The sequence below is a fragment of the Trichosurus vulpecula genome, chromosome 5 (genome assembly GCF_011100635.1).
Source record: "Trichosurus vulpecula isolate mTriVul1 chromosome 5, mTriVul1.pri, whole genome shotgun sequence".
Taxonomy (NCBI): Eukaryota; Metazoa; Chordata; class Mammalia; order Diprotodontia; family Phalangeridae; genus Trichosurus; species Trichosurus vulpecula.
The window spans coordinates 300,860,205-300,872,193 of record NC_050577.1 but is presented as its reverse complement, the minus strand read 5'-3'; the positions used below and the strand labels follow the sequence as shown (position 1 = coordinate 300,872,193).

General features: G+C 54.4%; 1 protein-coding gene across 1 annotated transcript in view; it reads left to right on the top strand.

Moving 5' to 3' along the window:
- The first annotated feature begins 8,660 nt into the window (after positions 1–8,660).
- Positions 8,661–11,989, top strand: part of ARFGAP3 (ADP ribosylation factor GTPase activating protein 3) — a 53,053-nt gene continuing 49,724 nt past the window's right edge. Inside the window, exon 1 of the mRNA XM_036760241.1 lies at positions 8,661–8,911. Coding sequence (XP_036616136.1) covers positions 8,843–8,911 — 69 coding nt within the window. The 5' untranslated portion in view covers positions 8,661–8,842. The remainder of the gene's footprint in view (positions 8,912–11,989) is intronic.

Genomic DNA, 11,989 nt, shown 5'->3' with positions numbered 1-11,989 from the left:
ATTACACCATATTGCCCCAGGACTCGGGGCCAAAGCCTCGGCCACAAGACTCTTGGAACAATTTCTCCAGAGCTGATTGTCCAATTCTGCCAATCCAATTCCACAAACATTGTTAAACCATGACATACAAGGCCCTGTGCCAGGCCTTCTCACCCTTTCCGTGATCACACTTGAGCGATTTGCTGTGGGCTCATTCGTTTCAGAGCTAACGTCAAAGAAGAGAAGACTGGCTTCCCTACCGGAGATCCATTCCAAGGACCAGCACTCCCCTGAGTGGCCTCCGTCTGGACTCTGACCTTCCCTTCCCAGACTAGGGGACGGGTCCAGCCATCCGCAGCATGGTAGAGCAAAGCCAGAGCCCAGCAGCTCAGAGCAGCCCAGCCACCATTAGCCAGGTGATGGCCTCAAGTATGCATCTTCATCCAGGACAGAGGCTTCCCCTCTGCTCTCAGAGTCCCACACCTCTGCTGGGGGCTTCTGAGCATGCCAAGTAGGAGGGTGGCCAGAAAGGCCATTGACCCTGGAGTCAGAGCCCGCCTCTGATACTTTAAAGCGTGAGCCTCTGTTCCCTGAGCTTGAAAAAGAACCTTGGTGGTCTTGCTCAGCTTGAGGCCTCCAGTGTGGAGGGTGGCAGAGGCTTCCATCACCTCCACTGTTTACTCCCTTATCGTCTGACAGGCGAGGCAGTATAAAGGAGAAGGCACTGGCTTCTGGGTTAAAAGCCTGGCTTGGGTACTTTATTGTAAGCTGGCCCTGTTAGGCTCTTTGCCTTCAGTGTCCTCGTCTGTAAGAAGATCCTTTCAATCAAGAGTTCTTAACCTGGGATACATGAATTTGTGTCTATACGTGTGTGTATGTGCATTTTGATGGGTGTATTTTAATATAATTGTTTTTTATGCATTTCAAAACATGGTTTCAAGGAATCCCCTAAAAGAGACTTAGGGAGACTTGGAGGGGGGAAAATGACATCTTTGTTTTCACCAGCCTTTGGGGTCCTATGTGACCCTCTGTCTTTTCTTATCTGCATTTACAAACATGATTCCATGGGCTTCCTGAGCCTAGCCGAGGTTTGTGGTCCCTGGGACAAACCCCTGCCCCCAGCTCTGTTCCGAAATGGATCTGATTAGAACTGCCACCCAGCACCAGGAAAGGAAGGTCACTGGCCTGGGGGTCCAGTGTGGCTCTTCTGCTTATGAACTGTGTGACCTTGTGCTCTCTGGGCCTCAGTTCCCTCTCCTGAAAATGGCTGAGCCAGACTGTCCCGTTCTGACATTTTGCAGGGTGGCTCTGAATAGAAAAACTTTCTCCTTAAATTTTCTCTTGCCAGTAGTACCTGGAAAGCCTGTCCAGGTGCCCAGGAGAGAGGCTCCATGGGGCCCCCTGGTGGCTGATTGACTGTGGTGTTGAGGCTAGATCAATGCTTCAACAATCCGGCTAGCAGCTGTTGTGGGGTTAAAAGACCAACCCAAGCCCAACAAGCACACTACCAGCACGCTGCAAAAGCACAGGTTCTTTTGATCTGCTTTACTAAGGAAAGCAACGTTAAGGGGTTGACAAGCTTACTTTAATTCAGCATACAAATATCACTCACTTAGTTCAGGGGAAAAAGCCAGCACACTGAACTTAGAGCAAATTACAAACAAAGTACAAACATCGACAGACAGACCCAATACAATTCATAGTTACCAACATCTAGGTTCAGCCCGGGAGCTCAGAACAAGGGCTGGCCCAGAGTCACGCGTGCCACCACGGCTGTAGGTAAGAGCTCCAAAGAAGAGAAAGCCAACCCCTGGTTTTGTATCTTTTTCATGGTCAGGGGTGAGTCACACATGTGCCTTACCCATGTGACCTAGAATTGTCACAAAGAGGCGACTTAAACCCACATGGTCTAAGAGCCTCTGATATCCCAGACATGTCACTCAAACTCATGTGTAAACTAGGCCCTCCCCTGAGTTAGCCCCACCTTGGGCCACCTTAGTTACCAATCCACACCCACATAGGTTTTACACCAATAGGGGTTTGGGCCTGGGGCTTAGCACTTAGTAAGACTCCATGAAATACACTGAATTACTCAAAGCAAACAAAAGCCAAAGTCTTTTAGGGCACTTGTTGAACTAAGTGCTAAGGAGTGCATTTTGCTTACCAACACAATCAATTCAGCCTGTAATTAAGTGCCTGTGAGGATGCTGGGGGACAGAGACAAAACATGGGCCCTGCCCTGCAGGAGGTTACACTCTAGTAGGGAGGCGCCCTTCCCCGCATCTGGGACTGGTGGTCAGGAAGGGACTTTGATACGGGGAGCGCCAGGGATGGAGCCAGAGCCTAGTGCAGTGATGGGGGCAGGGGAGGGAAGGGTTTGCTGCTTGGGTCTGGGGAGATGGCCAGATGCCCGTGCCTGGCCTGGAGGTTTGGGACCAGCTAGATACAGAGAGAGGCCTGGAGTGAGGATCGACTCAATCACACTGGAATCCAAGGCAGCTCAGCCCACAGCGGAAAGACAGAAGGAGCCGTGATGCAGGACATGGGATGGCAGGGACCTCAGGACATTCAACGTCAGATCTAGGAAGTAAGGGGGGGCATCCCATGTGTCAGACAAGGAAACTGAGACCTGAGGGGGAAGGATGTGACCCAGTCACTGAGCGCACAGGCAGTGTGGCTGCAATTAGAATCCAGGTGCTGTGAGTCCAGTGGGCTGCGTCCAATTGGGCAGGGAGTCGTCTGGATCGATACTGGGCCTTTTGGTCTGGGCTGCAGACGGGCCCAAAGCCAGACTCCTGAGGGCACCCTGGGTTCTGGAGTACAGCCTCTAAGCAGCCACTTAGGAAGGACCAAGGCAAACGGCCCATCCCACTCCCACACCCAACCACATCTCCCCACTGAGTCTGTCTCCAAAAGATCCCTGTGAATGGGCCATAACTGGGAGAGCTGGGAGGGCACAGCCCAGGGAGAGAGCCCTAGGGTGGGTGGGATTATCAGCAGGACACTTGCTGTACAGAGTCCTGGGTCCAGGGCCAGAAGGGACCACCAGGGCCATGGCCCCTCATCTGACAGAAGAGATACTGAGTCACAGAGAGATGTGACATTGGACATCACCCAGGGTCACACAGCCAATCATCGCCATGGCTGGGGTCGGACCCCAGGTCATCTGCTGTCCCCACCCTGATCCCCAGACAGAGTCCAAGCGGCCTGTGACCCCTGGGTGAGGAGCCTGCCAGGCCACGTCCAGTGTCTTTCCCCCAGCACAACTCCCATAGAATCTTTATGAGAGCCTCCCAGTGTGGGACCCAGGGACATAGGAAAGGCCAGAATGTAAACAGGCAGTGATGGGCCCTGGCTAAGAGGACAGGCCACACATACACTCCACCATCTGCTGCCCGGCAGTGCCAGCATCTGAGGAGACAACAGGCAGGACCCCCTGGGAGGCGTCTGAGCAAAGCAGACAAGAATGGGACGTGTGCATGCTTCTGCCCGTCTCTTCTCATCAGACTCCAGGATGGGCAGGAGTCTGGCACCCTGGGAGCAGCCTGGGGTTTGGATGCAGAGGTCTGGGGGTCAAAGCCTGGCTCAGGGGTCACCCCCTCATCTGTAAAGGCTGAACTTGATGGCCCCAGGATCTCTAGTCTTGCACCGCTCCCCGCCCCCACTTGGGTCTGCCTGTCCTCATCACCACCCTCACGTCCCCCCACCACACACATACATATATACAATCACAGTGACCTCCTGTCAGGCCGTCTTTATACCACCTTGAGTACAATCCCAAATCTTTCAAGGCAGCATTTATTAAGTGCTTACTGTGTGCTGGCACCGTGCTGGTCTCTGGGGATACAAAGCCCTCTGCTAGAGGCCGCTATGGGGCGCTGCAGTGGATAGAGTACAGAGACTCGAGTTCAAATTCGGCCTCAGTCACTTATTAGCTGGTGGCCCTGGTCAAGTCGCTTCACCTGTGCCTGCCTCAGTTTTCCCGACTGTCAACTGGAGAAATACTAGCACCTCCTTCCCAGGGTCGTTGTGAAGATCCAGGGAGATGATATTTGTAGAGCGCTTGCAAACTTTAACACGCTCCCTATTATCGCCAAGGAATGGTTTCAGGTTCGCGAAGCACTTTACAAGCAGCATCTCCTTGGACCCTCACAGGGATCCCTGGGAAGGAAGCACTACTATCAAGCCCGTTTTACAGGCGAGAGACTGAGGCACAGAGCGCCTAAATGACTCGCCGAGGGTCACGCAGCTAGTAAGGGCAGGAGGTCAGGTTTGAGCTCAGGTCTTCCTGGCGCTCTACCCGCTCAGCTGCCTCAAACCTTACGTTGCCGTGTAAACGCAATTTAATTATTTTACAGGTGAGGAAAGAATGAGAGGCCTGAGAGATCCTCTTGTCTGCTCCCAAACTCCCTGTTACGGCTGGGGAAGCTGAGACCCAGAGGGGGAAAGCCCCACAGCAAGCTCAGGTATCTTAGTCCTTGATCACAATTCGTTTCATGTGAAGCGGGGAAGAAGTCCCCGCAGTCACCAGAAATTCAGCCCAAGAGCACAGGCTTTCACAGGATTGTAGGAGCGAGATCAGTGAGAGATCTGGCCCAATTCTCCCATTTCACAGAAGAGAAAATTGAAGGCCAGAAGGGGTTTTTGCCCAAGATCTACAAGGAGCGGAGCCAGCCTTTCAACCCTGACAGAAGCAGAGGAGTTTCTACATCCTCATCGACGGCTGCCCTAGTGGGCTCTCCTGAGTCTTGACTCCCTCAGGCTGCCCGGACTGTGTTCTGGCTGTTGGAAAATGTCCAGGTTGTTGTTACCCGTTCCCGAGTTCTGTGCGTAAAAGCCACAATAAACAGAACAAGGTGACATCTACGGTACATCAAGCTTACCCAGCGCAAGGACGAGGAGAAAAGCTTCAGAAAAACCCAACTGGCTCATTTGTGCTGTGCTTCTGGAAGGCAGACGACAAAGAAAAATGGATCTGTGGATCTGTACCTTCTGGGATTCCCTTCCTCCTCCTCCTCTTCCTTCCCTTCCTTTTCACATCCATCATTTCTGAATATCGCCATCTCCCTCCTGACGCCCCACGGGCCTGCCCTTGTGACAAAGTAAAACAGCCGGCCCCGCTAATGGAGAATCCAGTGGCCTGTGTCAGTTGATTAATATTTATAAAGCACCTACTATGCACCAGACACCGTACTCAGCACTGGGGGTCTGGAGAAAGGGAAAAGGCAGTTCCTGCCCTCAGGGAGCTCCCAGTCTGATGGAGGCCATATGCAAACCGTACAAACACGCTATATTCAGGACCCATTGGAGATGACAGGGAAGGAGTTTCTGTCTCTCCGATGACATGAGAATCAAGAGGTGTAAAAACACACAGAGTAGTAACCAGGGGCCCAAAGCGAGCGTCCCTGGCAGCCGCAAGGCCCCATCCTGCAGGCAAGAGAGTAGCTCTGTCAGTGACGCTACATTTACAGCGACCACTGTGGGGCTAGTGCTCCGGGGCAGCCACCTAGAGGCCGAGTGGGCGAGGGACAGTGAGCCCCTGACTATTCTTCCCGTGCCTTCTCAGGGCGCCCTTTTAAAGAGCTAGTTGGTCATCAATAAGATTGGCTCGATATCAACTGGCCGAAAAATCAAAAGTGAGATAGAGCCTTAGTTCGTCTAGATTCATCAGTATGACTGAGCCAGATTTCAGCTGAGGAACAAAGAGGAGAGCTTCAGAAGGAACAAAGGCAACAGCTTTGGGGCTGATGAGATGAATGTGTCATGTGCTTATAGACCCCCCACAACCCTCCACCTGCCCAGTGATAGAGATTCGTGGATTTGCTCTTCTCTGTATGGGAAAGTGCTCACGGGTTACTATTTGCCAAGTTCGGAGTAATAAAACATTAAATTTAAATGAGGGGGCCATGGTGGAATGGAATGTGATCTCGGGGTCCAATGGAATGTGGATGTGGAAGGACTTTGGGAGCTGAAGGACCCCCCACACACACACCCCACCACCACCACCACCAAAGAAATCCAAGGCACTCTTGGGCAGTTCCTTAGAAGGGAATGCAGCCAGTCAGAGGGTGAGTCCCCACTCATACATGGGTGGATGGCTATTTTTTCACCACTAACTAAAGTCCACAGGTGTTGTCACCCAAAGCAAAGTTCAAGACACCATTGTTTTTTTCTTTTCCATTTTATGATATTGACTGTGCAGGCGCGTCAGAGATCCAGGGATTAGCCGTGAAAGCAACCCAGAGACTGGCAGGGCTTTGTAACAGCCACCAGCATCTGGAGAGGGTGACAGATTAGGATGGCATGGACCCCAAAGGAGAGACAGCAATGGAGGGAGACCCTGGCAGCAACAAAGGGGAGATCCCAGCACTGACTGGAGAGTTGGGGGATGAGGAAAGAAGTACTTGCTGAAAGGGAGGGAGCCAGGTCTCTGAGGGCATGGGGGTCAGCTCAGTCACCTGGACAGAGGGAGGGTAGCAGTGGCCCTTTACTGACTCGTTCCTCCCAGTTCTCGGGCTGGGAGGCAGCCTAGGGTCACCCTAACCCAGGACAGAATCCAGCCCTGTGCCAACCTTCGGGGTGGAAGCTGGGCACAGCTGTTAGGGGTCTATGTCTTATTTTTCTCTTAGGGATGAGCACACCAGGATCTCCTAATAGGTGTTAAGTACCAGGGATAATGACACAGGACAACGTGTGAGGGACCTTCTAATAGGGTTTATCCTTGGCATCAGTTAGCTGACCTCACCAGCACGGTTTACTGAGTCACTCACTACTGGGCTGCTTTCAGGCCTCTGTGATAAACATGGCACCCTTGATATTTCTTATCTGATGGGGCCCTTCTGGGGCTCCAAGGCCTTATCTCACTCTGCCTTCATCTACATCACAACTGAGTCTCCCATTTTGTTCCTCTGGGTCCATTCAGGCGAACACCAGCCCCCTGGGGAACACAAACCACACTGATTGGGTCCTACCCCACCACCTTTGGTGATCAAGTGCAAGGCCACCTCCCTCTGAAGCTCAGCTGCTGGATCTGAAAACGAGGGTAATGTCTGTGGTTTAGGAGCCTTGGAAAATTGTTGTGAAGCTCAAATGAGGTCATGTGGTTTGTAAGTCATAAGGAAGTTAATGCCAATGATCATTCTTTTCTCTCTCTAAGTACCTGCAAGGCTTCTCAGCTCACCTGGGAGCACAGAAGTAGGCTTTGCTCATAACCCTTCAATTGGAGTGGGCCAATAGAATGAAAGACCCCTGGACTGAGGGTTAGGAGAGCCAGGAAAGGCAGCCTGGCATCAGGGGAGCCCTGACCTCACTCCTTTGGGTAGGAGCAGAGGGTTTGGGACTAGATGGAAGGGGGGCGGGGCGGGGAGCAGATCCAGTTCTAAGAGCTACACAAATGCTGTTTCACTTGTGGACCAGATGACTGGAAGTCCTTTTCATCTTGGGTCTCATAGCCTGAGCCCTGCCACCAACTGGCTTTGGGACAACAGGTGAATCTGCTCCTTCTAAACCTGGCTTCCTCTTCTTCCATTCCTTCTAGGTCTCCTTAATCCCTGTAAATTATTCTTGGGGGAGGGGAACATGGGGTCATAGATTTAGGAGCTAGAGCACCCTTGAGGGCAGGTAAGCTCACTTTACATGTGAAGAAACTGAGGCCCAGACAAGTCAAGTGACTTGCTCACAGATAGTGAGTAACAAACTTGGGATTCAAACTCCCGTACTGTGACTCCAAATCTGGAGATATTTCTCACAATACCGATGGATCAGTCAAATATGCATGAAATGTCCACTATGGTCCAGACACTGGGAACAAATACAACGAGTGAAGCATCCCCTCGGGGTCGAGGGCTTCCTTGGGAATCATGTTCAACCGACTGTGATGAAATACCAGGGGAGCAGGTGCAGATGGGGGTGCGGTAAGCCACTGGGCTCACTCCCAACGGGCAGACGACCAAAGGCAATCTTTCCTTGGGTCACACATTTGTCTGGGACCCCTAATTCAGGGCTGCCTCAGCGGGCAGAATTTTTCAGAGCTTGGGGGACCTCGGCGGCCACGTCGACCCAGCCATACTTTAAAGACGTGGCTGAGGGGAGGGTCGTGGCTTGCAGCCCTCCAGGTCTGGAGGCTCTTGGCAGCTTCTCAGGCAGCCCGGAGACCCAGGGCTCATTCTCAGAGGCTCATCTGCCAAGCTGTCTCAGTCCATCCAAATGCACTCCTGAAGCGCCTGCTTCGTGCAGTGCATTGTGCAAAAGTGACGCATCCCTCCAAGTGGTCATCCGGAGCCTTCTGTTAGAAAGACTTCCAGAGATGGGGAGCTCACTACCTTAAGAGGGCAGCCCAGCCACTGCACCTGGCGTCGAGGAAAGCGCCTGAGGGATAGATGCTCACGCTCTCCCTCCCCGGATCGGGGTCAGGATGGGAGAGGGGGGTATCATTTTCCCTCTTCACTCCTGTGACCCCGCCCCGCCCTCGGCCGGCCCCTCCTCTCCTCCTCACTCAGCATCCCTGGACTCTCCGGGGCTAGGCGCTCCTGGCCACGCCCCTTCGCTCCTGGCCACGCCCCTTCAGCTGGAGCCGTCGATGTGGCGCGCGGGAGGGAGCGGTGGAGGCGGGGCCAGGATGGCGGGGGCGTGGCCGGAAGCCGGGGGCGGGGTCAGACCCGGAGGCGCGCGCCGAGGTAGCCAGTCAGGCTGCGGGCGCTGGGCGGAGGAGGCGGCACCGGAGGAGGCGGGGCCCCCGCAGCCCCGCCCCGGGCCCGCGGGCTCGCCGTAGCGTCTGGGGCTTCAGCTGTCTCCGCAGCTGTGTCCGCCGCCACCTCCTTTACCGCCGTTGCCTCTGCCGCTGCCGCCCTGTCCCGCCGAGGCCATGGCGGAGCCGAGCAAGCAGGACATCGCGGCCGTGTTCAGGCGTCTCCGCTCCGTGCCGCCCAATAAGGTAACGGCCGCGCGGGCCCGGCTTGGGGGGGGGGGGGGCGGAGTGCAGTGCGCCTGCGCGGGGCCGAGTGAGGGCGGGGGAGCCGGCAGAGGAGTGTGAGTGCGCCTGCGTGGAACCGAGCCAGGGCGTGGAGGGGGGAGGAAGGAGGAGTCTCCGCTGCCAGGGACACGTCGCACTGTGGGGCCGGGGGACAGGACCCCGTGTGGGGGGAGGAAATCGGGAGACTCCCCCATTCTGTCCTTATCATTGCCTTTAGGCACCACCTCAGCCCCCCATCTTCCTGGGGGGGCAGAGGGAGGGGCCCCCATCTCCCTGGAGGGGGCAGGGGTGGGGGTCAGTCCCCTGCCACTGCCCTTGTCCTTATCACTACGGGGGGGCATCAGAGAGGGCGAACCCTCCCCCGGCTCTGCTCGGCGTCCCCCTTAGGAGACCACCCTGATGGAGTGTCAGGGAGGGGAGGACCCCCCCATTCATTGCCCCCTTTCCCCAAGTCCCAGCCGTGTTCTTGCTCACCCCCCCCCATCCTCCCAGCCCTCACCCCCCTCATCCGACGCGGGGACTCAGTTTCCTTCTCTCTAAAATGAGGGGTTTGGACTCAGTAGCTTCTGAAGTCCCTTCCGTGACCCTGAGGTCTCTCTCCCCCCCTCCCCAGCCTCCCTTCACCCAGCTACCGTCTTTCTTGCTCTCCCGGTCACAGGGAAGGGATTAACCTTAGCTCATGCTAGGTCTTAGGGGTGTGGATTTCAGAGGGGAAGCTGACGCTCATTCCTAGCGTGCTTTACTGTTTACAAAGGGCTTGCCTCAGAACAACACCGGCATGTAGGTAACGCCAACATAGTTGCCTCCATTTGTACAGGTGAGGAAACTGAGGCATTGAGCACTGACTTGTGCTGCAGGACTTTTAAGTCTCAGAGCCAGGGCCTGGATGGAGGCATCCTGGTTCCTGCTGATGTCCTCCACTTCATCCTCCAGGAGATCGGGCTTTCTTAGGAGAACCAAGATAGACCTTTGCACATGCTCCATATATGTTCTCTACCCACCCCAAGCGGGGGGACTGAGAGTCCCTTTTCTAACCACTTCTTCCTCTTCCTCACCTGCCCTCAGCCTGGAGCACACCAGAGACAGCAGGAGGGGGCACTCCGGGAAGTAGGGGGACACTCCAGAGAAGGGCACCCCCATGGCCCTTTGCAGGTGCTGGGAGGCCAGGAGGCCAGCAGAAACCTATCACCCACCACTCTCTCTTCTGACAGGGCTCTAGGCTCACCCCCCTCCCCCCCAAAGCATCTCCCCGGCTCCATTGGAGCCTATTTGGAATCCAAAGGCTTTGTGGCTCTTGCCCCATCTTGGGTCTTTGAACTTTTCTGCCGTGGTTGGTGACCGGGAGGGACCATGCTGGTGGACCATTCCTCAAGGTGCAGCAGCGTTGGAAGGGCAAAGCAGAGCTGCCTCCTTTCCTCTTCTCTTCCCCTCCCTCACCTCCTGCCCTGTGCCATTGAGGGCTACTGAGGCATAGACTTTTAGCTCTAGAAGGGAGAGAAGAATGGGACTGCAGTGCTGGAAGGGCCTTCAGTGGAAGCATAGTCCCCTGAGACGAGAGTCCTGCCCCCTCCGGCATCCCCAAGTGGTCAGCCAGCTTTTACTTGAAGACCTCCAGCCAGGGGCTGTGATATTTCTGAGATGGCCCATTCCACTGTGGGACAGCTCAGACTATCAGGACCTTCTTATTTCCCTCTGACCTGCCACCTGTTCCTCTTCCTCCCTTGGGCCCAGTGGAAGAAATTGACCCCACATGATGCTGCTGGAGACAGGTACTTCAAGATGGTGTCTTGTCCTCTGAGTTCTCTCTTCTCCAAATCCCCAAATCCAAGACCCCTGCATTACAGATGAGCGAACAAAGGCCCCGAGACAGGAAGGGGCCTGCTGGTGGCCCCATGGGGAGTCAGCTGCAGGCCCGGATTCAGATTGAGCCCCCCCAGCCCATCCTCCCCTGTCAGTCCAGCTGTTTCGCCAGGGGCTACAGAGACCTGCCCTCACTTCACCTCCTTTTGCATCTCCCGTTGGGGATCCCTAGAATGAATTATGCTCATCAAGTTAGTGATAATGCAGCTAGAATGTTACTGATTTTGTGGGGATACGTCCTTATTTTAAGAGAAGTTCACAGTGATAGAGAAGGTGATGCCTGGGCAATGTGGGGAGCCAGGAAGAGGGGAGGGGGGGGGAGAGGGAAGGAGGAAGGGAGGGAAAGCGGGAGTCTGTTCTCCCGTGTGATGGTTTGGCGGCATTTCCCTGAGTTTACGACTCACATGATTCTGCTTGTAAAAGTCCAGTTACAATAGACTGAGACGAGGGTGACATCTGGGTTAGCTCGTGGAAATGAGATTTTTGTCTGGCTTAGATATAGATCAGTATTTGCGTATGTATATACACGTATGTGTGTTTGTGTGTACGCGTGTGTGTGTGCATGTGTACACATGTGAGGTGGATGGTGTCAGCCTGAGACAGCTGGCCTCCATGTCCATAGCCCTTCAAGTGGCATTCTGGGCACGTGCCCCCTTTGTGTTCATTGCTGGGGAGACAAATGGAAAAACAGGGGCCCTGCCCTCCAGGCCCTTATAGTCAAATGGGGTGGGGGAGGGGGCAGAGGAGGGAGGAGCTCAGAATGAAGGGAGGTCCCAGATATGGACTGCGCACACACAGTATTTCCCCAGCCATGTTTTCGTGGGGTTGTACAAACCCGGTGCCCTGGGAGGATGCTCGTGGTTAATTTTGTCAAAACTGTACTCCTGATAAAATGCTGCACTGGGAGAGGCTGAAACTTAGCAGTTTTTGACTGACAGTTCATTTGGGTTAGAAATTCTTTCTTTTGTTGTTTGTTTGTTTGTTTTGGAGGGGGGAAGGCAGGGCAATTGGGGTTAAGTGACTTGCCCAAGTTCATGCAGCTAGTAAGTGTGTCCAGTGTCTGAGGCCGGATTTGAACTCAGGTCCTCCCGACTCCAGGGCCAGTGCTCTACTCACTGAGCCACCTAGCTGCCCCTAGAAATTCTTAACAGGAAAATTAAGAAAAAAAAAGATTTTTGT